Below are 27,119 nucleotides of genomic sequence, written 5' to 3' on the forward strand. Positions count from 1 at the left end.
TAAAGGTAACAGGTAGAATGCATTCTCTCTGGTACATGAAGTGGTTTAACGACACTCATTGTCTAATCTAATCCACTTCAGTCACACCGCGACGTCTCCTTGTCCTATAGCCACCCTTCTGTTCCTAAAGGTAACAGGTAGAATGCATTCTCTCTGGTACATGAAGTGGTTTAACGACACTCATTGTCTAATCTAATCCACTTCAGTCACACCGCGACGTCTCCTTGTCCTATAGCCACCCTTCTGTTCCTAAAGGTAACAGGTAGAATGCATTCTCTCTGGTACATGAAGTGGTTTAACGACACTCATTGTCTAATCTAATCCACTTCAGTCACACCGCGACGTCTCCTTGTCCTATAGCCACCCTTCTGTTCCTAAAGGTAACAGGTAGAATGCATTCTCTCTGGTACATGAAGTGGTTTAACGACACTCATTGTCTAATCTAATCCACTTCAGTCACACCGCGACGTCTCCTTGTCCTATAGCCACCCTTCTGTTCCTAAAGGTAACAGGTAGAATGCATTCTCTCTGGTACATGAAGTGGTTTAACAACACTCATTGTCTAATCTAATCCACTTCAGTCACACCGCGACGTCTCCTTGTCCTATAGCCACCCTTCTGTTCCTAAAGGTAACAGGTAGAATGCATTCTCTCTGGTACATGAAGTGGTTCTTTGTCAGGAGTCAAACCTCTGTAGTTTAACGACACTCATTGTCTAATCTAATCCAGTCTCTCAAAGTGTTGTCCCCCTGCAATCACATGGTCTTTATTCGTCATGTGATTGCAGGGGGATAGTCATCTACAGAATATTAACGGTTCTGGTTTTCACCCTGCTTGTGTTTCTGTTCAGGTAGAACGTTTACCTTCAGTCTGCGTTAAAACAAGGAGAGAGGACTGTATTGGCCTTAACAGCTTTACCATGAGAAGCCCATATATCAACGTGTCAAGACTCTGTGCTGTGTCACAAAGGGCGCTCTATTCCCTATGTAGTGCACTACCTTTTGACCAGAATTGTATGGGCCCTGGTCAAAAGTAGGGTACTAAAATAGGGAATAGGGTGCTATTTTGGACGTGACCTCTCTCTAGGGTATTTATTACATGAACGATGGAGGCTAATGGAGAAAAAGTAGCGTCCTATTAGGAATGAAATGCAGAAACGGTAGACTTTTTTTTTTCTTAAAATACACAGTTTATTCCATCAATTGTAATGACATGGATGCTGGTGGGGTGTGAGAGTGAAAGATACCTTCTTTTTTATTTTTATTAAAGAGGTTGCATTAAATTATCTCTGGGTGTCGTTTTGTCTTCCTCTCGATCCCAACACAGCTTTTTGTCTCGTCACGGGGGATTCCAAACGTACTTGTGTGTGTCTGTTAAGATCCACTAGATGGCAGCACTCACCGCCAGTTAACTGTAGAGATATTTTACAACACGTCTGCATGGGGCTGGGACTGGGACTGCATGGGGCTGGGACTGGGACTGCATGGGGCTGGGACTGGGACTGCATGGGACTGGGACTGGGACTGCATGGGGCTGGGACTGGGACTGCATGGGGCTGGGACCGGGACTGCATGGGGCTGGGACTGGGACTGCATGGGACTGGGACTGCATGGGACTGGGACTGCATGGGACTGGGACTGCATGGGGCTGGGACTGGGACTGCATGGGGCTGGGACCGGGACTGCATGGGGCTGGGACTGGGACTGCATGGGGCTGGGACCGGGACTGCATGGGGCTGGGACTGGGACTGCATGGGACTGGGACTGCATGGGGCTGGGACTGGGACTGCATGGGACTGGGACTGCATGGGGCTGGGACTGGGACTGCATGGGGCTGGGACCGGGACTGCATGGGGCTGGGACTGGGACTGCATGGGGCTGGGACTGGGACTGCATGGGACTGGGACTGCATGGGGCTGGGACTGGGACTGGGACTGCATGGGGCTGGGACTGGGACTGCATGGGACTGGGACTGCATGGGACTGGGACTGGGACTGCATGGGACTGGGACTGCATGGGACTGGGACTGCATGGGGCTGGGACTGGGACTGCATGGGACTGGGACTGCATGGGGCTGGGACTGCATGGGACTGGGACTGGGACTGCATGGGACTGGGACTGCATGGGACTGGGACTGGGACTGGGACTGCATGGGGCTGGGACTGCATGGGACTGGGACTGGGACTGCATGGGGCTGGGACTGCATGGGACTGGGACTGGGACTGCATGGGACTGGGACTGCATGGGACTGGGACTGGGACTGCATGGGGCTGGGACTGGGACTGCATGGGACTGGGACTGGGACTGCATGGGACTGGGACTGGGACTGCATGGGACTGGGACTGGGACTGCATGGGACTGGGACTGCATGGGACTGGGACTGGGACTGGGACTGCATGGGACTGGGACTGCATGGGACTGGGACTGCATGGGGCTGGAACTGGGACTGCATGGGACTGGGACTGCATGGGGCTGGGACTGCATGGGACTGGGACTGGGACTGCATGGGACTGGGACTGCATGGGACTGGGACTGCATGGGGCTGGGACTGGGACTGCATGGGGCTCAGACTGGGGCTGGGACTGCATGGGACATGCAGTACTAGAATCAGTTATATTCTTGAGACCTGAGAAGAGCTTCTTTGTGTTTTTCTACCGACCTCTCGACATCCTCTCCTCAAACCCGGTCGTCGGAAATCCAAACTGTCATATCATTCTCTGGTTCACTGTTGTTACCCTTAAACGGAGACGATAGTGAACGAGAGAGAGAGATCGTATTCACAGTGGTTCCCAAACTGGCCTGGTTCCACAGAGGAGTTAAGAGCTGTTCACACCACTCAGCCAAACTGGCCTGGTTCCACAGAGGAGTTAAGAGCTGTTCACACCACTCAGCCAAACTGGCCTGGCCTGGTTCCACAGAGGAGTTAAGAGCTGTTCACACCACTCAGCCAAACTGGCCTGGTTCCACAGAGGAGTTAAGAGCTGTTCACACCACTCAGCCAAACTGGCCTGGTTCCACAGAGGAGTTAAGAGCTGTTCACACCACTCAGCCAAACTGGCCTGGTTCCACAGAGGAGTTAAGAGCTGTTCACACCACTCAGCCAAACTGGCCTGGTTCCACAGAGGAGTTAAGAGCTGTTCACACCACTCAGCCAAACTGGACTGGTTCCACATCTACCATAGTTGCTGGAAAAAAACATGTAAAAGGAAACTGAGTCAGCAGGTTGGCTCTGCTTGGCACAATAGTGTGAAAATGTCCATAGATTCTCAACAAACCCATATTCGTGATAAAATGACCTCTATAGCTCTCACTGACATGCTCCTGTCTACAAGGAGTACTTGCTAAATGGAATCATTGGGACGTCCAACTCTGATGTCACCTCATTGAAGTTCAAATGTAAAAACAGGTAAAGAAAAATATATTTTGTTATTTGTTTCATTAGTCCGTTGTTGACATCGTCCCAAAATGTTTGATTCGTTCAGCAAGTTTTCAAGAGACAGAAATCGTCCCTGTATGATAAATGGGTATGATGCTGCTTCAATGGGTAGGTTCATCCCAAGGATCCCAGTTAGCAACTACTGTCTCCAAAGTGTATGACAGTGTTTCTCAGTCAGTTTAAATGAGGCAGGACAAAATGCCTCTCCTTCATTTCATACACAGTCATCTCCATTATATGATCACAACAACAACAACAACAACAACAAAACACTGCATGAGGATTCTGTTGAAGGAGAATCTAGGAATTATATTCAGACTAGAGTTACTTAACCGATGAGCGTTGTAATGTCTACCGACACATCGGAGACAGATTGTTAGTGGAGGGACCAGCTGTGGTGATGGATGAGTCTCTCCCGGTGTTGATCAGGTGAAGACATGTCGTTGGCACCTCTGCTACAATACATGTTGTAATTAAGACAAAACATGTCAGGGAAGGGACCACTACTGGAGCAGCTCTCCTTCTGTTTGTTAAGTAAGATCTAACCTCGTCCCCCCCAGGCTCATTACTACACAGGAAGAGATGGCTGGCGACAAGACAGACTATGGGGCTAGATTGTTTTAATACGGGCCGTTGAAGATCCACCATAAAGCCCGGTTGAAATGTAAAGATCATTTCATATTGAGCTGACATATACATTTACATTTAAGTCATTTGGCAGGCGCTCTTATCCAGAGCGACTTACAAATTGGTGAATTCACCTTATGACATCCAGTGGAACAGCCACTTTACAATAGTGCATCTAAATCATTTAAGGGGGGGAGGGGGGGTGTGAGAAGGATTACTTCATCCTATCCTAGGTATTCCTTAAAGAGGTGGGGTTTCAGGTGTCTCCGGAAGGTGGTGATTGACTCCGCTGTCCTGGCGTCGTGAGGGAGTTTGTTCCACCATTGGGGGGCCAGAGCAGCGAACAGTTTTGAACAGATGCAGCGTTTACCGTGAATGCAGTATCCGCTGACGCAGGAAACTTTGCCTTTAAATTTAAATCTTGTTATAGCGCCTATCTTCCTCGGCCCAGATTGAATCTAAGCCTAGGATCACAGAATATTGAAAACCAGGAGAATAAATATTCAGATGTGGATTAAATAAATCAAGGGTCAATATATCTCTCTATATAGCAGTTGGATTTGTACCTCCCGGATACGGTTGGATTTGTACCTCCCGGATACGGTTGGATTTGCACCTCCTGGATACGGTTGGATTTGTACCTCCCAAATGGCACCAAAGTAAGGGTACTATGTGGGGAATATTTGGGAGGCAGCCAAGCCATATTCAGTACACTGTACTACTGTGGTGAAGGCTGTATAGTGGAGGTAATATACCTTTCTCTCTGACCTTCACTATCTCTTCAAGGTTAGGCCATAAATTAGACTCTATAAAGATCTCTTCAAGGTTAGGCCATAAATTAGACTATAAAGATCTCTTCAAGATTAGGCCATAAATTAGACTCTATAAAGATTTCTTCAAGGTTCGGCCCTATAAAGATTTCTTCAAGGTTCGGCCATATAAAGATTTCTTCAAGGTTCGGCCCTATGAAGATCTCTTCAAGGTTCGGCCATATAAAGATCTCTTCAAGGTTCGGCCCTATAAAGATCTCTTCAAGGTTCGGCCATATAAAGATCTCTTCAAGGTTCGGCCCTATAAAGATCTCTTCAAGGTTCGGCCATATAAAGATCTCTTCAAGCTTCGGCCATATAAAGATTTCTTCAAGGTTCAGCCCTATAAAGATCTCTTCAAGCTTCGGCCATATAAAGATTTCTTCAAGGTTCGGCCATATAAAGATTTCTTCAAGGTTCGGCCATATAAAGATTTCTTCAAGGTTCGGCCATATAAAGATCTCTTCAAGGTTCGGCCCTATAAAGATCTCTTCAAGGTTCGGCCATATAAAGATCTCTTCAAGGTTCGGCCCTATAAAGATTTCTTCAAGGTTCGGCCATATAAAGATCTCTTCAAGGTTCGGCCCTAGAAAGATCTCTTCAAGGTTCGGCCCTATAAAGATCTCTTCAAGGTTCGGCCATATAAAGATCTCTTCAAGGTTCGGCCCTATAAAGATTTCTTCAAGGTTCGGCCATATAAAGATCTCTTCAAGGTTCGGCCCTATAAAGATCTCTTCAAGGTTCGGCCCTATAAAGATCTCTTCAAGGTTCGGCCATATAAAGATCTCTTCAAGGTTCGGCCCTATAAAGATCTCTTCAAGGTTCGGCCCTATAAAGATCTCTTCAAGGTTCGGCCATATAAAAGGACAAACAGAATGGAGCACCGGGCTACTTCCTGCTTCCATTCACTCCAACGTTAGTGTGTGAATACTGAAGATTGCTGGTGTGGGCTGGAGAAATGGCTTTGACTTTGACATTGTAGCAGTGTTCACCTCTGATTACATTTCTCCATTGTGGGGCTGTTGGAGGGGCTGAAGGAGACGCTGTTCTCTATACTGGGCTGTTGGAGGGGCTGAAGGAAACGCTGTTCTCTATACTGGGCTGTTGGAGGGGCTGAAGGAAACGCTGTTCTCTATACTGGGCTGTTGGAGGGGCTGAAGGAAACGCTGTTCTCTATACTGGGCTGTTGGAGGGGCTGAAGGAGACGCTGTTCTCTATACTGGGCTATTGGAGGGGCTGAAGGAAACGCTGTTCTCTATACTGGGCTATTGGAGGGGCTAAAGGAAACGCTGTTCTCTATACTGGGCTGTTGGAGGGGCTGAAGGAAACGCTGTTCTCTATACTGGGCTGTTGGAGGGGCTGAAGGAGACGCTGTTCTCTATACTGGGCTGTTGGAGGGGCTGAAGGAAACGCTGTTCTCTATACTGGGCTGTTGGAGGGGCTGAAGGAGACGCTGTTCTCTATACTGGGCTATTGGAGGGGCTGAAGGAAACGCTGTTCTCTATACTGGGCTATTGGAGGGGCTGAAGGAAACGCTGTTCTCTATACTGGGCTATTGGAGGGGCTGAAGGAAACGCTGTTCTCTATACTGGGCTATTGGAGGGGCTGAAGGAAACGCTGTTCTCTATACTGGGCTATTGGAGGGGCTGAAGGAAACGCTGTTCTCTATACTGGGCTGTTGTGTTATGAACAGTGTCCAAGTCAAGCGTGACAAACATACATACCGGTATGTATATACTGTACATCATAGAACAGAACGACTGAAGGAAGACTCTTCACTAAACAGTCTGTTTGGCGTTGTGTGTTAATTATGGGCAAATCATAGATCCTTGGATCTTACTTACATCATACAGCTGGAAGGACAACCCCTCCTGTGGCCTACTGGGTAATAACAGTGGAGACAGCTGGAAGGACAACCCCTCCTGTGGCCTACTGGGTAATGACAGTGGAGACAGCTGGAAGGACAACCCCTCCTGTGGCCTACTGGGTAATGACAGTGGAGACAGCTGGAAGAACAACCCATCCTGTGGCCTACTGGGTAATAACAGTGGAGACAGCTGGAAGGACAACCCCTCCTGTGGCCTACTGGGTAATAACAGTGGAGACAGCTGGAAGGACAACCCCTCCTGTGGCCTACTGGGTAATAACAGTGGAGACAGCTGGAAGGACAACCCCTCCTGTGGCCTACTGGGTAATAACAGTGGAGACAGCTGGAAGGACAACCCCTCCTGTGGCCTACTGGGTAATAACAGTGGAGACAGCTGGAAGGACAACCCCTCCTGTGGCCTACTGGGTAATAACAGTGGAGACAGCTGGAAGGACAACCCCTCCTGTGGCCTACTGGGTAATAACAGTGGAGACAGCTTGAAGGTCAACCCCTCCTGTGGCCTACTGGGTAATAACAGTGGAGACAGCTGGAAGGACAACCCCTCCTGTGGCCTACTGGGTAATAACAGTGGAGACAGCTACAGTACCTGTGCAAACAAATTGAAAGTGAAGGAAGAAGCATGTGAATATAATATATTCTTCTGGTATTTAGATTCTACTGTATATAAAGAAAAGCTACATAATTGTTCCGCTATCTTTGACCACCAACGGTCACGCTCATCTTCTGTTCCTAACCAACCTATTCCTGGTTCAACCCGGTCCGTCTCCTAAATGGCCGAGTTTCCTGTATCGTGTGGAGCAGGTCAGCTTCTGACAGGAAACTCAGTGAGCTTTTGCTGTCTTGTGACTGTAGTTCCTGTCCCTCTGAGAGTCTTTGGCACCTCTCATTCTTATTGAATGACTGAGACACAAGCTCCTCATCCAAGACAATCCTTGGGCAAATCTGAAATTAGCACCCTATTCCCTATATAGTGCACTCTTTCTGCAGTTGTCCGCTATATAGAGAATAGGGTTCCATTTGGAACACAGCCCCTTGTGTATTTGCTCTATTCTCTAGCGGCCCGGCTAGCTGGTCCCCTGTGTGTTGCCATGACCACCAGCGGGCCGCTCGCTGTGCTGTGATTGGCAGCTGGCACGTTGCCCCTCCCCCCGAGGCCCCTCCCCTTGTCAGTGGGTCTTCCACAGGGGGTTGTGATACACCCAGCCCTCGCCCTGAGACAAAGAGAGACAGAGAGAGAGAGGCAGAGAGAGAGAGACAGAGAGTGAGAGAGAGAGTGAGAGACAGACAGAGAACAAGAGAGACAAAGATAGACAGAGAGTGAGAACGAGAGAGAGGGAGAGAGAGCAAAGGGAAACATGTTTAGCAGTGTCTTTTTAAAAATTATTTTGACTGTGAACACACATTCAAGACAAGACCAGGGAAGCTGACTCAAAGTTTGAGGTAATGTCAGAGGTCAAAGTGAACCGTTCAGGTCCTAGTTCCTCACCTCCTTGATGAAGTACTTGGGTGTCCAGGGTGTGTTGGAGGCAGCTCTCTGTCGGCCCTCTGCTCTCTGCCTCTCCTCCAGACAGTGTTTGTGCTCTGTAGCAGAGTCAATGTTTCCTGATCTCAGAGCTGAGGTGACATGCTGCCATAGACGCCTGTAGAGGGACACTATACCATTATCACTGATCTCAGAGCTGAGGTAACACCCTGCCCCTGTAGAGGGACACTATACCATTATCACTGATCTCAGAGCTGAGGTAACACCCTGCCCCTGTAGAGGGACACTATACCATTATCACTGATCTCAGAGCTGAGGTAACACTCTACCACAGACGCCTGTAGAGGGACACTATACCATTATCACTGATCTCAGAGCTGAGGTAACACACTGCCCCTGTAGAGGGACACTATACCATTATCACTGATCTCAGAGCTGAGGTAACACCCTGCCCCTGTAGAGGGACACTATACCATTATCACTGATCTCAGAGCTGAGGTAACACCCTGCCCCTGTAGAGGGACACTATACCATTATCACTGATCTCAGAGCTGAGGTAACACCCTGCCCCTGTAGAGGGACACTATACCATTATCACTGATCTCAGAGCTGAGGTAACACCCTGCCCCTGTAGAGGGACACTATACCATTATCACTGATCTCAGAGCTGAGGTAACACCCTGCCCCTGTAGAGGGACACTATACCATTATCACTGATCTCAGAGCTGAGGTAACACCCTGCCCCTGTAGAGGGACACTATACCATTATCACTGATCTCAGAGCTGAGGTAACACCCTGCCCCTGTAGAGGGACACTATACCATTATCACTGATCTCAGAGCTGAGGTATCACACTGCCCCTGTAGAGGGACACTATACCATTATCACTGATCTCAGAGCTGAGGTAACACCCTGCCCCTGTAGAGGGACACTATACCATTATCACTGATCTCAGAGCTGAGGTAACACCCTGCCCCTGTAGAGGGACACTATACCATTATCACTGATCTCAGAGCTGAGGTAACACCCTGCCCCTGTAGAGGGACACTATACCATTATCACTGATCTCAGAGCTGAGGTAACACCCTGCCCCTGTAGAGGGACACTATACCATTATCACTGATCTCAGAGCTGAGGTAACACTCTGCCCCTGTAGAGGGACACTATACCATTATCACTGATCTCAGAGCTGAGGTAACACCCTGCCCCTGTAGAGGGACACTATACCATTATCACTGATCTCAGAGCTGAGAGGGTAACATTATCACTGATCCCCTGTAACACCCTGAGAGGGACACTATACCATTATCACTGATCTCAGAGCTGAGGTAACACCCTGCCCCTGTAGAGGGACACTATACCATTATCACTGATCTCAGAGCTGAGGTAACACCCTGCCCCTGTAGAGGGACACCATACCATTATCACTGATCTCAGAGCTGAGGTAACACTCTGCCCCTGTAGAGGGACACTATACCATTATCACTGATCTCAGAGCTGAGGTAACACCCTGCCCCTGTAGAGGGACACTATACCATTATCACTGATCTCAGAGCTGAGGTAACACCCTGCCCCTGTAGAGGGACACTATACCATTATCACTGATCTCAGAGCTGAGGTAACACTCTGCCCCTGTAGAGGGACACTATACCATTATCACTGATCTTAGAGCTGAGGTAACACCCTGCCCCTGTAGAGGGACACTATACCATTATCACTGATCTCAGAGCTGAGGTAACACCCTGCCCCTGTAGAGGGACACTATACCATTATCACTGATCTCAGAGCTGAGGTAACACCCTGCCCCTGTAGAGGGACACTATACCATTATCACTGATCTCAGAGCTGAGGTAACACCCTGCCCCTGTAGAGGGACACTATACCATTATCACTGATCTCAGAGCTGAGGTAACACCCTGCCCCTGTAGAGGGACACTATACCATTATCACTGATCTCAGAGCTGAGGTAACACCCTGCCCCTGTAGAGGGACACTATACCATTATCACTGATCTCAGAGCTGAGGTAACACTCTACCACAGACGCCTGTAGAGGGACACTATACCATTATCACTGATCTCAGAGCTGAGGTAACACCCTGCCCCTGTAGAGGGACACTATACCATTATCACTGATCTCAGAGCTGAGGTAACACTCTGCCCCTGTAGAGGGACACTATACCATTATCACTGATCTCAGAGCTGAGGTAACACTCTGCCCCTGTAGAGGGACACTATACCATTATCACTGATCTCAGAGCTGAGGTAACACCCTGCCCCTGTAGAGGGACACTATACCATTATCACTGATCTCAGAGCTGAGGTAACACCCTGCCCCTGTAGAGGGACACTATACCATTATCACTGATCTCAGAGCTGAGGTAACACTGCCCCTGTAGAGGGACACTATACCATTATCACTGATCTCAGAGCTGAGGTAACACTCTACCCCTGTAGAGGGACACTATACCATTATCACTGATCTCAGAGCTGAGGTAACACTGCCCCTGTAGAGGGACACTATACCATTATCACTGATCTCAGAGCTGAGGTAACACCCTGCCCCTGTAGAGGGACACACTATACCATTATCACTGATCTCAGAGCTGAGGTAACACTGCCCCTGTAGAGGGACACTATACCATTATCACTGATCTCAGAGCTGAGGTAACACTCTGCCCCTGTAGAGGGACACTATACCATTATCACTGATCTCAGAGCTGAGGTAACACCCTGCCCCTGTAGAGGGACACTATACCATTATCACTGATCTCAGAGCTGAGGTAACACTGCCCCTGTAGAGGGACACTATACCATTATCACTGATCTCAGAGCTGAGGTAACACTCTGCCCCTGTAGAGGGACACTATACCATTATCACTGATCTCAGAGCTGAGGTAACACCCTGCCCCTGTAGAGGGACACTATACCATTATCACTGATCTCAGAGCTGAGGTAACACCCTGCCCCTGTAGAGGGACACTATACCATTATCACTGATCTCTAGCTGAGGTAACACTCTGCCCCTGTAGAGGGACACTATACCATTATCACTGATCTCAGAGCTGAGGTAACAACCTGCCCCTGTAGAGGGACACTATACCATTATCACTGATCTCAGAGCTGAGGTAACAACCTGCCCCTGTAGAGGGACACTATACCATTATCACTGATCTCAGAGCTGAGGTAACACTGCCCCTGTAGAGGGACACTATACCATTATCACTGATCTCAGAGCTGAGGTAACACCCTGCCCCTGTAGAGGGACACTATACCATTATCACTGATCTCAGAGCTGAGGTAACACCCTGCCCCTGTAGAGGGACACTATACCATTATCACTGATCTCAGAGCTGAGGTAACACTGCCCCTGTAGAGGGACACTATACCATTATCACTGATCTCAGAGCTGAGGTAACACACTGCCCCTGTAGAGGGACACTATACCATTATCACTGATCTCAGAGCTGAGGTAACACTCTGCCCCTGTAGAGGGACACTATACCATTATCACTGATCTCAGAGCTGAGGTAACACCCTGCCCCTGTAGAGGGACACTATACCATTATCACTGATCTCAGAGCTGAGGTAACACCCTGCCCCTGTAGAGGGACACTATACCATTATCACTGATCTCAGAGCTGAGGTAACACTGCCCCTGTAGAGGGACACTATACCATTATCACTGATCTCAGAGCTGAGGTAACACCCTGCCCCTGTAGAGGGACACTATACCATTATCACTGATCTCAGAGCTGAGGTAACACTCTGCCCCTGTAGAGGGACACTATACCATTATCACTGATCTCAGAGCTGAGGTAACACCCTGCCCCTGTAGAGGGACACTATACCATTATCACTGATCTCAGAGCTGAGGTAACACCCTGCCCCTGTAGAGGGACACTATACCATTATCACTGATCTCAGAGCTGAGGTAACACTGCCCCTGTAGAGGGACACTATACCATTATCACTGATCTCAGAGCTGAGGTAACACCCTGCCCCTGTAGAGGGACACTATACCATTATCACTGATCTCAGAGCTGAGGTAACACTGCCCCTGTAGAGGGACACTATACCATTATCACTGATCTCAGAGCTGAGGTAACACTCTACCCCTGTAGAGGGACACTATACCATTATCACTGATCTCAGAGCTGAGGTAACACTGCCCCTGTAGAGGGACACTATACCATTATCACTGATCTCAGAGCTGAGGTAACACCCTGCCCCTGTAGAGGGACACTATACCATTATCACTGATCTCAGAGCTGAGGTAACACCCTGCCCCTGTAGAGGGACACTATACCATTATCACTGATCTCAGAGCTGAGGTAACACCCTGCCCCTGTAGAGGGACACTATACCATTATCACTGATCTCAGAGCTGAGGTAACACCCTGCCCCTGTAGAGGGACACTATACCATTATCACTGATCTCAGAGCTGAGGTAACACCCTGCCCCTGTAGAGGGACACTATACCATTATCACTGATCTCAGAGCTGAGGTAACACTCTGCCCCTGTAGAGGGACAGTTAGCCCTTCCTCCACTTACAGGCCAGACTCTACTAACCAAGTATCAGATCAAATTAAGGCTGTGGCATCGTGTGTGAGACTAGCAGTGTATTAAAGCTGAGAGAGTGTGTGTGTGTGTGTGTGTGTGTGTGTGTCTGTGTGTGTGTGTGTCATCAGTGAGGACATTGTGTTAAGTCACAGGAACATTCTCAGAGAAGTGTGTCATCTCTCTTCTTCTCTATCTGGAGCATTAGGAACAGTCAGATCTCACACCCCTCCCTCCCTCCTCACCGTGATTCGTAGGAACAGTCAGATCTCACGCCCCTCCCTCCCTCCCTCCATCCATCCCTCCTCACCGTGATTCGTAGGGTCCCTGTTTCTCCATGGGGCGTATCTCCCTCCCTCCCTCCCTCCTCACCGTGATTCGTAGGGTCCCTATTTCTCTATGGGGCGTATCTCCCTCCCTCCCTCCTCACCGTGATTCGTAGGGTCCCTGTTTCTCCATGGGGCGTATCTCCCTCCCTCCCTCCTCACCGTGATTCGTAGGGTCCCTGTTTCTCCATGGGGCGTATCTCCCTCCCTCCCTCCTCACCGTGATTCGTAGGGTCCCTGTTTCTCCATGGGGCGTATCTCCCTCCCTCCCTCCCTCCTCACCGTGATTCGTAGGGTCCCTGTTTCTCCATGGGGCGTATCTCCCTCCCTCCCTCCTCACAGTGATTCGTAGGGTCCCTGGCTCTCCATGGGGCGTATCTCCCTCCCTCCCTCCTCACCGTGATTCGTAGGGTCCCTGTTTCTCTATGGGGCGTATCTCCCTCCCTCCCTCCCTCCTCACCGTGATTCGTAGGGTTCCTGGTTCTCCATGGGGCGTATCTCCCTCCCTCCCTCCTCACCGTGATTCGTAGGGTCCCTGTTTCTCTATGGGGCGTATCTCCCTCCCTCCCTCCCTCCCTCCTCACCGTGATTCGTAGGGTCCCTGTTTCTCCATGGGGCGTAACTCCCTCCCTCCTTCCTCACCATGATTCGTAGGGTCCCTGTTTCTCCATGGGGCGTATCTCCCTCCCTCCCCTCCTCACCGTGATTCGTAGGGTCCCTATTTCTCCATGGGGCGTATCTCCCTCCCTCCCTCCTCACCGTGATTCGTAGGGTCCCTATTTCTCCATGGGGCGTATCTCCCTCCCTCCCTCCTCACCGTGATTCGTAGGGTCCCTGTTTCTCCATGGGGCGTATCTCCCTCCCTCCCTCCTCACCGTGATTCGTAGGGTCCCTGTTTCTCCATGGGGCGTATCTCCCTCCCTCCCTCCCTCCTCACCGTGATTCGTAGGGTCCCTGTTTCTCCATGGGGCGTATCTCCCTCCCTCCCTCCTCACCGTGATTCGTAGGGTCCCTGTTTCTCCATGGGGCGTATCTCCCTCCCTCCCTCCTCACCGTGATTCGTAGGGTCCCTGTTTCTCCATGGGGCGTATCTCCCTCCCTCCCTCCCTCCTCACCGTGATTCGTAGGGTCCCTGTTTCTCTATGGGGCGTATCTCCCTCCCTCCCTCCCTCCTCACCGTGATTCGTAGGGTCCCTGTTTCTCCATGGGGCGTAACTCCCTCCCTCCTTCCTCACCATGATTCGTAGGGTCCCTGTTTCTCCATGGGGCGTATCTCCCTCCCTCCCTCCTCACCGTGATTCGTAGGGTCCCTATTTCTCCATGGGGCGTATCTCCCTCCCTCCCTCCTCACCGTGATTCGTAGGGTCCCTATTTCTCCATGGGGCGTATCTCCCTCCCTCCCTCCTCACCGTGATTCGTAGGGTCCCTATTTCTCCATGGGGCGTATCTCCCTCCCTCCTCACCGTGATTCGTAGGGTCCCTGTTTCTCCATGGGGCGTATCTCCCTCCCTCCCTCCTCACCGTGATTCGTAGTGTCCCTGTTTCTCCATGGGGCGTATCTCCCTCCCTCCCTCCTCACCGTGATTCGTAGGGTCCCTGTTTCTCCATGGGGCGTATCTCCCTCCCTCCCTCCCTCCTCACCGTGATCCGTAGGGTCCCTGTTTCTCCATGGGGCGTATCTCCCTCCCTCCCTCCTCACCGTGATTCGTAGGGTCCCTATTTCTCCATGGGGCGTATCTCCCTCCCTCCCTCCTCACCGTGATTCGTAGGGTCCCTGTTTCTCCATGGGGCGTATCTCCCTCCCTCCCTCCTCACCGTGATTCGTAGGGTCCCTGTTTCTCCATGGGGCGTATCTCCCTCCCTCCCTCCTCACCGTGATTCGTAGGGTCCCTGTTTCTCCATGGGGCGTATCTCCCTCCCTCCCTCCTCACCGTGATTCGTAGGGTCCCTGTTTCTCCATGGGGCGTATCTCCCTCCCTCCCTCCTCACCGTGATTCGTAGGGTCCCTATTTCTCCATGGGGCGTATCTCCCTCCCTCCCTCCTCACCGTGATTCGTAGGGTCCCTGTTTCTCCATGGGGCGTATCTCCCTCCCTCCCTCCCTCCTCACCGTGATTCGTAGGGTCCCTGTTTCTCCATGGGGCGTATCTCCCTCCCTCCTCACCGTGATTCGTAGGGTCCCTGTTTCTCCATGGGGCGTATCTCCCTCCCTCCTCACCGTGATTCGTAGGGTCCCTGTTTCTCCATGGGGCGTATCTCCCTCCCTCCCTCCCTCCTCACCGTGATTCGTAGGGTCCCTGGTTCTCCATGGGGCGTATCTTCTTCCTGATGACAGGCAGCTTGGAGGTGTTGATGACCTTGGTCTCTCCACTGCTGTAGGTGAACTCCAGGGTACCGCTCCATTCCCCCTGGGCCTTACACACTATGGTCCCCGTCGGGTTGTGCTTCACCTCCGCTGTCACTCTGACAGGAAGAGTGACGGAGGATGACGATGTCATTAGGTCAGACACATACAGACGGATGGACGAACACACACACACACACACACACACACTCTCAGCTTTAATACACCGCTAGTCTCACACACGATGCCACAGCCTTAAGTCTCATACAGGGAGGGATAGGAATGTCAGGGACCATCAAGATACCTTTTATACACATGGAAACACACACACTCTCTCTCTTTCTCTCTGTCACTTTCTACTCTCTTCTCTCTCCCTCCTCTCTCCTCTCTTTCTCTCTGTCACTTTCTACTCTCTTCTCTCTCTTCTCCCTCTCTCTCTCCTCTCTCTCGCTCTTTCTCTCTGTCACTTTCTACTCTTCTCTCTCCTCTCTCGCTCTTTCTCTCTGTCACTTTCTACTCTCTGTCTCACTCACTCACTCTCTCTCTCTCTCTCTCTCCCTCATCTCTCCCTCTCTCTCTCTCTCCCTCATCTCTCCCCCTCTCTCTCTCTCTCTCTCTCTCTCTCTCTCACCTGTGTAACTTTCCTCCATAGAAGGGTTTAGTATGAAAGGTAACGGTAGCAGAGTATCCACTCTTGGCACAACTGATGGTGACTTTCCCTCCCAGCTCCACCCAGGGTACGGTAAGAATGGAGCGGGCGTAGGCACAGGGCAGAGTGAACACATACTCCTCATCATGCTCCAACAGACGTAGAACACCTGGAGGAGAGAGACGAGGGAGAGAGAGAGAGAGAGGGAGAGAGAGACGAGGGAGAGAGAGAGAGAGACGAGGGAGAGAGAGAGGAGAGAGGGAGAGGGAGAGAGACGAGGGAGAGAGAGAGGAGAGAGAGACGAGGGAGAGAGAGAGACGAGGGAGAGAGAGAGGAGAGAGGGAGAGAGAGAGGAGAGAGGGAGAGGGAAGGAGAGAGACGAGGGAGAGAGAGAGGAGAGAGAGACGAGGGAGAGAGAGAGGGAGACGGAGAGAGAGAGACGAGAGAGAGAGACGAGGGAGAGAGAGAGAGAGGAGAGAGGGAGAGGGAAGGAGAGAGACGAGGGAGAGAGAGAGGAGAGAGAGACGAGGGAGAGAGAGAGAGAGAGACGAGGGAGAGAGAGAGAGACGAGGGAGAGAGGGAGAGAGACGAGGGAGAGAGAGAGGAGAGAGAGACGAGGGAGAGAGAGAGAGAGACAGAAGAGAGAGAGAGAGAGAGGAAGAGAGGAGAGAGAGGAGAGGAGAGAGAGGGAGATGAGAGAGAGAGGGAGAGGAGAGAGAGGGAGAGGAGAGAGAGAGGGAGAGAGGAGAGAGAGATGGAGAGGAGAGAGAGAGGGAGAGAGGAGAGTGAGAGAGACAGAGAGAGAAACAGAGGGAGTTGGAGAGCGAGAGAGAGAGGAGCACATAAATAGAAGATATGCCCACAGATTACACCACAAAGCCACCTACAAAGAGATGAACCTGGAGAAGAGTCCCCTCAGTCAGCTGGTTCTGGGGCTCTGTTCACAAACACAAACACACCCCACAGAGCCCCAGGACAGCAGCACAATTAGACCCAACCAAATCATGAGAAAACTAAAAGATAATTACTTGAAACACTGGAAAGAATTAACAAAACAACAAAGACAATTGGAAGGGTATTTGGCCCTACACAGAGAGTACACAGCGGCAGAATACCTGACCACTGTGACTGACCCAAAATTAAGGAAAGCTTTGACTATGTACAGACTCAGTGAGCATAGCCTTGCTATTGAGAAAGGCCGCCGTAGGCAGACATGGCTCTCAAGAGAAGACAGGCTATGTGCTCACTGCCCACAAAATGAGGTGAAAACTGAGCTACACTTCCTAACCTCCTGCCCAATGTATGACCATATTAGAGAGACATATTTCCCTCAGATTACACAGATCCACAAAGAATTAAAAACAAATTAAACACTGATAAACTCCCATGACATCACAGCAGCACGATTTGTGGCCCGTTGCCATGAGAACGTGGCATCCAGTGGAACACAAACAACCTCGTAAATACATCCCATAATCATCTGTTTATTCATCTTCCCTTTCATACTTCAACTTCTTGCACATTGTTACAACACTGTACCGAGGCAATAATAAAACGTATTAAAATATCTTTATTCTTTTAAATACTGAGTGAGTGTAGCGTTTACTAAATGGTTTCCCTTGTGGGTTTTATTTACTGTCTATTCCATTTGCTTAACATCACCAAAGCAAATGACCCACAACAGCCCTTTGAATTGAATTGAGAGAGAGAGAGGGGTCAGAGGTCATCAGAGAACACCTTGTTTTTTTTATTTTTTTTTATTTTACCTTTATTTATCCAGGCAAGTCAGTTAAGAACAAATTCTTATTTTCAATGACGGCCTGGGAACAGTGGGTTAACTGCCTGTTCAGGGGCAGAACGACAGATTTGTACCTTGTCAGCTCGGGGGTTTGAACTCGCAACATTCCGGTTACTAGTCCAACGCTCTAACCACTAGGCTATCCTGCTGTGACAAAGACTCATTTCAACCAGATGTACCCAGCTTGTGTTCTTTTACCCATTGGAACAGGACTGGATCCTAGTTGGTTCTGCTCCTCTCTCTGAGTCCTGTCCTGGTTCTCTCCTCTCTGCTCCTCTCTCTGACTCCTGTCCTGGTTCTCTCCTCTCTCCTCCTCTCTCTGAGTCCTGTCCTGTCCTGGTTCTCTCCTCTCTGCTCCTCTATCTGAGTCCTGTCCTGGTTCTCTCCTCTCTGCTCCTCTCTCTGAGTCATGCCCTGGTTCTCTCCTCTCTGCTCCTCTCTCTGAGTCCTGTCCTGTCTCTCTCCTCTCTGTTATCTGTGTTACATCCAAAGTACTGCCCTGGTCTGGTTCTCTCCTCTCTCTGAGACCTGGCCTGGCCCTCTCATCTCTCCTCTCTCTGAGACCTGGCCTGGCCCTCTCATCTCTCCTCTATCTGAGCCCTGGCCTGGCCCTCTCATCTCTCCTCTCTCTGAGTCCTGTCCTGGTTCTCTCCTCTCTGCTCCTCTCTCTGAGTCCTGTGCTGGTTGTCTCCTCTCTGCTCCTCTCTCTTAGTCCTGTCCTGCCCCGGTTCTCTCCTCTCTCTGAGTCCTGTCCTGTCCTGGTTTTCTCCTCTCTGCTCCTCTATCTGAGTCCTGTCCTGGTTCTCTCCTCTCTGCTCCTCTCTCTGAGTCCTGTGCTGGTTGTCTCCTCTCTGCTCCTCTCTCTGAGTCCTGTCCTGTCCCGGTTCTCTCCTCTCTCTGAGTCCTGTCCTGTCTCTCTCCTCCTCTCTCTGAGTCCTGTCCTGTCCTGGTTCTCTCCTCTCTACTCCTCTCTCTGAGTCCTGTCCTGGTTCTCTCCTCTCTGCTCCTCTCTCTGAGTCCTGTCCTGGTTCTCTCCTCTCTGCTCCTCTCTCTGAGTCCTGTCCTGTCTCTGTCCTCTCTGTTATCTGTGTTACATCCAAAGTACTGCCCTGGCCTGGTTCTCTCATCTCTCCTCTCTCTGAGCCCTGGCCTGGCCCTCTCATCTCTCCTCTCTCTGAGCCCTGGCCTGGCCCTCTCATCTCTCCTCTATCAGTACATTACATAAGAGACAGCTGGGTGAAATCTGCTGTGGGCAGAAACCCAGGTCTGACAGATCCACATCTGTTTCCCCAAGACAGGAGGGGGTGGAGGGGGAGGGGGAGAGGAGATGGCCCTGCCTCAGTGTCTTTCTGGATTGGTGGAGGGGGAGGGGGAGGGGGAAGAGGAGATGGCCCTGCCTCAGTGTCTCTCTGGAGGGGTGGAGGGGGAGGGGAGAGAGGGGATGGCCCTGCCTCAGTGTCTTTCTGGAGGGGGAGGGGGAGGGGGAGGGGGAAGAGGAGATGGCCCTGCCTCAGTGTCTTTCTGGAGGGGGAGGGGGAGAGGAGATGGCCCTGCCTCAGTGTCTTTCTGGAGGGGTGGAGGGGGAGGGGGAGAGGAGATGGCCCTGCCTCAGTGTCTTTCTGGAGGGGTGGAGGGGGAGGGGGAAAGGAGATGGCCCTGCCTCAGTGTCTTTCTGGAGGGGTGGAGGGGGGAGGGGGGAGAGGAGATGGCCCTGCCTCAGTGTCTTTCTGGAGGGGTGGAGGGGGAGGGGGAGAGGAGATGGCCCTGCCTCAGTGTCTTTCTGGAGGGGTGGAGGGGGGGAGGGGGAGAGGAGATGGCCCTTCCTCAGTGTCTTTCTGGAGGGGTGGAGGGGGAGGGGGAGAGGAGATGGCCCTGCCTCAGTGTCTCTCTGGAGGGGTGGAGGGGGAGGGGGAGAGGAGATGGCCCTTCCTCAGTGTCTTTCTGGAGGGGTGGAGGGGGAGGGGGAGAGGAGATGGCCCTGCCTCAGTGTCTTTCTGGAGGGGTGGAGGGGGAGGGGGAGAGGAGATGGCCCTGCCTCAGTGTCTTTCTGGAGGGGTGGAGGGGGGAGGGGGAAGAGGAGATGGCCCTGCCTCAGTGTCTTTCTGGAGGGGTGGAGGGGGGAGAGGAGATGGCCCTGCCTCAGTGTCTTTCTGGAGGGGTGGAGGGGGGAGAGGAGATGGCCCTGCCTCAGTGTCTTTCTGGAGGGGTGGAGGGGGGAGAGGAGAGGGAGGCTAGGGCCTGATGCATCTGTTTCCCAAATACAGGAAGGGTTGGGGCGGTCGGCACATTGCAGGAAGTGCTCAGTGAGAGGCTCTCGGCTCGCTAGCCTGGCAGCGCTATTGTGAGAATGTGTGAGAATGCCAGGTCAGCGTTTCTTACTTAGAGTGCCCACGTCACCTGCTGTCACAAATACACACCCACACACTCACCAGCATGCTAGCACACGTGTACATGTGCACAATCACACACATACACACACACACACGCTTCACAGAGACATGCTTCCCTCCCTGTCTGCCTGCCACACAAGGTTCGCTGCAAAGGATGCTGGGGGTAAACGACGTGGTGCGTTAGATGTCACTGAGTGACAGACAGTGGAGCCAATCCCCTGTCGCTATATCAGACTACCAGGTTGACCATCACAATCCCCTGTCGCTATATCAGGCTACCCGGTTGACCATCACAATCCCCTGTCTCTATATCAGGCTACCCGGTTGACCATCACAATCCCCTGTCTCTATATCAGGCTACCAGGTTGACCATCACAATCCCCTGTCTCTATATCAGACTACCAGGTTGACCATCACAATCTTCTGTCTCTATATCAGACTACCAGGTTGACCATCACAATCCCCTGTCTCTATATCAGGCTACCCGGTTGACCATCACAATCCCCTGTCTCTATAACAGACTACCAGGTTGACCATCACAATCCCCTGTCTCTATATCAGACTACCAGGTTGACCATCACAATCCCCTGTCTCTATATCAGACTACATGGTTGACCATCACAATCCCCTGTCGCTATATCGGACTACCAGGTTGACCATCACAATCCCCTGTCTCTATATCAGACTACCAGGTTGACCATCACAATCCCCTGTCTCTATATCAGACTACCAGGTTGACCATCACAATCCCTGTTTCTATATCAGACTACCAGGTTGACCATCACAATCCCCTGTCTCTATATCAGACTACAAGGTCTCTGCTGGGACATTCTAAAGAGACCCATGTCCCATTGAAGATGTACTGTGGGATTCCTACCCCAGAGTGTGAATGGTTGTAGTCTCTTATTCCAGTTGTGTGGAGAGATGCCTGAGAGATACCTACAGCCTGAGAGATACCTACAGCCTGAGAGATACCTACAGTCTGAGAGATACCTACAGCCTCCTACAGCCTGAGAGACACCTACAGCCTGAAAGATACCTACAGCCTCCTACAGCCTGAGCGATACCTACAGCCTGAGAGATACCTACAGCCTCCTATAGCCTGAGAGATACCTACAGCCTGAGAGCTACCTATAGCCTGAGAGCTACCTACAGCCTGAGAGACACCTACAGCCTGAGAGATACCTACAGCCCGAGAGACACCTACAGCCTGAGAGACACCTACAGCCTGAGAGCTACCTACAGCCTGAAAGATACCTACAGCCTCCTACAGCCTGAGCGATACCTACAGCCTGAGAGATACCTACAGCCTGAGAGATACCTACAGCCTCCTACAGCCTGAGAGATACCTACAGCCTGAGAGATACCTACAGCCTCCTACAGCCTGAGAGATACCTACAACCTCCTAAAGCCTGAGAGCCACCTACAGCCTGAGAGATACCTACAACCTCCTACAGCCTGAGAGACACCTACAGCCTCCTACAGCCTGAGAGATACCTACAGCCTCCTACAGCCTGGGAGACACCTACAGCCTCCTGCAGCCTGAGAGATACCTACAGCCTGAGAGATACCTACAGCCTCCTACAGCCTGAGAGATACCTACAACCTGAGAGATACCTACAGCCTGAGAGTTACCTACAGCCTGAGAGATACCTACAGCGTGAGAGACACCTACAGCCTGAGAGATACCTACAGCCTGAGAGATACCTACAGCCTGAGAGATACCTACAGCCTCCTACAGCCTGAGAGATACCTACAACCTGAGAGATACCTACAGCCTGAGAGTTACCTACAGCCTGAGAGATACCTACAGCGTGAGAGACACCTACAGCCTGAGAGATACCTACAGCCTGAGAGATACCTACAGCCTCCTACAGCCTGAGAGATACCTACAGCCTGAGAGCTACCTACAGCCTGAGAGCTACCTACAGCCTGAGAGATACCTACAGCCTGAGAGATACCTATAGCCTCCTACAGCCTGAGAGATACCTACAGCCTCCTACAGCCTGAGAGATACCTACAGCCTCCTACAGCCTGGGAGACACCTACAGCCTCCTGCAGCCTGAGAGCTACCTACAGCCTGAGAGCTACCTACAGCCTGAGAGCTACCTACAGCCTGAGAGCTACCTACAGCCTGAGAGCCAACTGTGCATATGGTCCTACTAGATAATAAACAGATATGTATAGCCAACAGATCCTTAAAAAGTTCTACAGCTGCACCATCGAGAGCATCCTGACCGGTTGCGTCACCGCCTGGTATGGCAACTGCTCGGCATCTGACAGTAAGGCGCTACAGAGGGTAGTCCGTACGGCCCAGTACATCACTGGGGCCAAGCTTCCTGCCATCCAGGACCTCTATACCAGGCGGTGTCAGAGGAAGGCCCTAAAAAAAATTGTCAGACTTCAGTCACCCGGGTCAAAGACTGCTCTCTCTGCTTCCGCACAGCAAGCGGTACCGGAGCACCAAGTCTAGGTCCAAGAGACTCCTTAACAGCTTCTACCCCCCCAAGCCATAAGACTCCTGAACAATTAATAAAATGGCCACCGGACAATTACATTGACCCCACCCCCCCCTCCCATTTGTTTTGTACACTGCTGCTACTCACTGCATATTATCTATGCATAGTCACTTCTCCCCTACCTACAAGTACAAAGGACCTCTAACCTGTACCTCCGCACAGTGACTCAGTAACGGTACCTCCTGTATGTAGCATCGTTACTGTTATGTTATTACGTTACTTCATATTATTTTTTTACTTTAGTTTATTTGGTAAATATTTTCTTAACTCTTTCTTGAACCGCACTGTTGGTTTAAGGGCTTGTTCGTCAGCATTTCACATTAAGGTCCACACTTGTTGTATTCAGCATTTCACGGTAAAGTCTACACTTGTTGTATTCAGCATTTCACGGTAAAGTCAACACTTGTTGTATTCAGCATTTCACGGTAAAGTTCACACTTGTTGTATTCAGCATTTCACGGTAAAGTCAACACTTGTTGTATTCAGCATTTCACGGTAAGGTCCACACTTGTTGTATTCAGCATTTCACAGTAAAGTCAACACTTGTTGTATTCAGCATTTCACGGTAAGGTCTACACTTGTTGTATTCAGCATTTCACGGTAAGGTCAACACTTGTTGTATTCAGCATTTCACGGTAAAGTTCACACTTGTTGTATTCGGCGCATGTGACGAATAAAGTTTGATTTGATTTGACAACCACAACACACACCTCCCAATCACCCCCCCCCCCCCACACACACACACACACCTCTACCATCACACACACACCTCTACCATCACACACACCACCCCCTCACCATATGTGTTCTCTCTCCTGGTTTCATTAGCATTTCTGCTCAGACTCAGGGGGGAGACAAGGAGACCGTCCTCGTTAGTAATTCATGCTGTCCTAATTACCGTGAGGACTAATTGTCCGTGAGACTCAGGAACGCGTTAAGGCAGAAACTACTTTGATAATCATTCAATGAAACAGACTTTACGAGGCAAAAACATGTTTTTGTTGTTTAAAACGGTCGACTATTTCATATCAACGGGGAGAACGGCTGAATCTGCTCAGTGTGTTCTGCCATATTAAAGACACAAATAAACGTTTTCAGGAATGTTTAGCTTTCGATAAACAGCTGATCATAAAGAAGAAATGTTTAGTCTAACTTCCCTCAGCGTTCTACACACAGTATCCAGTGGTCCAACACACTACAGTCCTCCCTCAGTGCTCTACACACAGTATCCAGTGGTCCAACACACTACGGTCCTCCCTCAGCGTTCTACACACAGTATCCAGTGATCTAACACACTACGGTCCTCCCTCAGCGTTCTACACACAGTATCCAGTGGTCCAACACACTACGGTCCTCCCTCAGCGCTCTACACAGAGTATCCAGTGGTCCAACACACTACAGTCCTCCCTCAGCATTCTACACACAGTATCCAGTGGTCCAACACACTACAGTCCTCCCTCAGCGCTCTACACACAGTATCCAGTGGTCCAACACACTACAGTCCTCCCTCAGCGTTCTACACACAGTATCCAGTGGTCCAACACACTACGGTCCTCCCTCAGCATTCTACACACAGTATCCAGTGATCCAACACACTACAGTCCTCCCTCAGCATTCTACACACAGTATCCAGTGGTCCAACACACTACAGTCCTCCCTCAGCGTTCTACACACAGTATCCAGTGGTCCAACACACTACGGTCCTCCCTCAGCATTCTACACACAGTATCCAGTGATCCAACACACTACAGTCCTCCCTCAGCATTCTACACACAGTATCCAGTGGTCCAACACACTACAGTCCTCCCTCAGCGTTCTACACACAGTATTCAGTGGTCCAACACACTACAGTCCTCCCTCAGCGCTCTACACACAGTATCCAGTGATCCAACACACTACAGTCCTCCCTCAGCGTTCTACACACAGTATCCAGTGGTCCAACACACTACAGTCCTCCCTCAGCGTTCTACACACAGTATCCAGTGATCTAACACACTACGGTCCTCCCTCAGCGTTCTACACACAGTATCCAGTGGTCCAACACACTACGGTCCTCCCTCAGCGTTCTACACAGTATCCAGTGATCCAACACACTACAGTCCTCCCTCAGCGTTCTACACACAGTATCCAGTGGTCCAACACACTACAGTCCTCCCTCAGCGCTCTACACACAGTATCCAGTGGTCCAACACACTACAGTCCTCCCTCAGCGTTCTACACACAGTATCCAGTGGTCCAACACACTACGGTCCTCCCTCAGCGCTCTACACACAGTATCCAGTGGTACAACAACAGTCCTCCCTCAGCGCTCTACACACAGTATCCAGTGGTCCAACACACTACAGTCCTCCCTCAGCGTGGTACAACACACAACGGTCCTCCCTCAGCATTCTACACACAGTATCCAGTGGTCCAACACACTACGGTCCTCCCTCAGCGTTCTACACACAATATCCAGTGGTCCAACACACTACAGTCCTCCCTCAGCGTTCTACACACAGTATCCAGTGGTCCAACACACTACAGTCCTCCCTCAGCGTTCTACACACAGTATCCAGTGGACCAACACACTACGGTCCTCCCTCAGCGTGGTACAACACACTACGGTCCTCCCTCAGCGCTCTACACACAGTATCCAGTGGTACAACACACTACGGTCCTCCCTCAGCGCTCTACACAGAGTATCCAGTGGTCCAACACACTACGGTCCTCCCTCAGCGCTCTACACACAGTATCCAGTGATCCAACACACTACAGTCCTCCCTCAGCGTTCTACACACAATATCCAGTGGTCCAACACACTACAGTCCTCCCTCAGCGTTCTACACACAGTATCCAGTGATCTAACACACTACGGTCCTCCCTCAGCGTTCTACACACAGTATCCAGTGGTCCAACACACTACGGTCCTCCCTCAGCGCTCTACACAGAGTATCCAGTGGTCCAACACACTACAGTCCTCCCTCAGCATTCTACACACAGTATCCAGTGGTCCAACACACTACAGTCCTCCCTCAGCGCTCTACACACAGTATCCAGTGGTCCAACACACTACGGTCCTCCCTCAGCGTTCTACACACAGTATCCAGTGGTCCAACACACTACGGTCCTCCCTCAGCATTCTACACACAGTATCCAGTGGTCCAACACACTACAGTCCTCCCTCAGCATTCTACACACAGTATCCAGTGGTCCAACACACTACGGTCCTCCCTCAGCATTCTACACACAGTATCCAGTGGTCCAACACACTACGGTCCTCCCTCAGTGCTCTACACACAGTATCCAGTGGTCCAACACACTACAGTCCTCCCTCAGTGCTCTACACACAGTATCCAGTGGTCCAACACACTACGGTCCTCCCTCAGCGTTCTACACACAGTATCCAGTGGTCCAACACACTACAGTCCTCCCTCAGCGTTCTACACACAGTATCCAGTGGTCCAACACACTACAGTCCTCCCTCAGTGCTCTACACACAGTATCCAGTGGTCCAACACACTACAGTCCTCCCTCAGTGCTCTACACACAGTATCCAGTGGTCCAACACACTACGGTCCTCCCTCAGCGTTCTACACACAGTATCCAGTGGTCCAACACACTACAGTCCTCCCTCAGCGTTCTACACACAGTATCCAGTGGTACAACACACTACAGTCCTCCCATGCTTCACTAAGAGTGGTACAACACACTACAGTCCTCCCATGCTTCACTAAGAGTGGTACAACACACTACAGTCCTCTCATGCTTCACTAAGAGTGGTACAACACACTACGGTCCTCCCATGCTTCACTAAGAGTGGTACAACACACTACAGTCCTCCCGTACTTCACTAAGAGTGGTACAACACACTACAGTCCTCCCGTGCTTCACTAAGAGTGGTACAACACACTACAGTCCTCCCATGCTTCACTAAGAGTGGTACAACACACTACGGTCCTCCCATGCTTCACTAAGAGTGGTACAACACACTACAGTCCTCCCGTGCTTCACTAAGCTTGCTCGACGGGGCGCTGCCAGTCAGCCAATTATACGCTACTTTCAATCTTAATGTGATTACTTTGGATTAAAACAAGACATTAAAGCCTACAACTCCTTTAAACTCAGCTAATTAAACCCTGGAATGTGATTAAGGAACTTTAAAAACAGAGAGTTGACGAGCTTTCAGTCAGTCACCTCTTATCAACCGTAGACTGTCTGAACCCGTCTTCGATGGTACTACTGTACAGTATATGACGGATCACCAACGGCAACATAACAAACACTATTCTAGCAGTCTGATCTGTCACATG

The 27,119-nt window shown here is 50.8% G+C and overlaps 1 protein-coding gene across 1 annotated transcript in view; it reads right to left on the reverse strand.

The window, feature by feature from the left end:
• Positions 1 to 4,245: 4,245 nt before the first annotated feature.
• The window catches only part of LOC135521006 (oxysterol-binding protein-related protein 10-like), a 146,852-nt gene continuing 123,978 nt past the window's right edge, over positions 4,246 to 27,119 (reverse strand). Inside the window, exons 11-14 of the mRNA XM_064946913.1 lie at positions 16,103 to 16,289; positions 15,408 to 15,590; positions 8,246 to 8,399; positions 4,246 to 7,970 (exon numbers count right to left, since the gene is read on the reverse strand). Coding sequence (XP_064802985.1) covers positions 7,926 to 7,970; positions 8,246 to 8,399; positions 15,408 to 15,590; positions 16,103 to 16,289 — 569 coding nt within the window. The 3' untranslated portion in view covers positions 4,246 to 7,925. The remainder of the gene's footprint in view (positions 7,971 to 8,245; positions 8,400 to 15,407; positions 15,591 to 16,102; positions 16,290 to 27,119) is intronic.

The sequence above is a fragment of the Oncorhynchus masou genome, chromosome 29 (genome assembly GCF_036934945.1).
Source record: "Oncorhynchus masou masou isolate Uvic2021 chromosome 29, UVic_Omas_1.1, whole genome shotgun sequence".
NCBI lineage: Eukaryota > Metazoa > Chordata > Actinopteri > Salmoniformes > Salmonidae > Oncorhynchus > Oncorhynchus masou.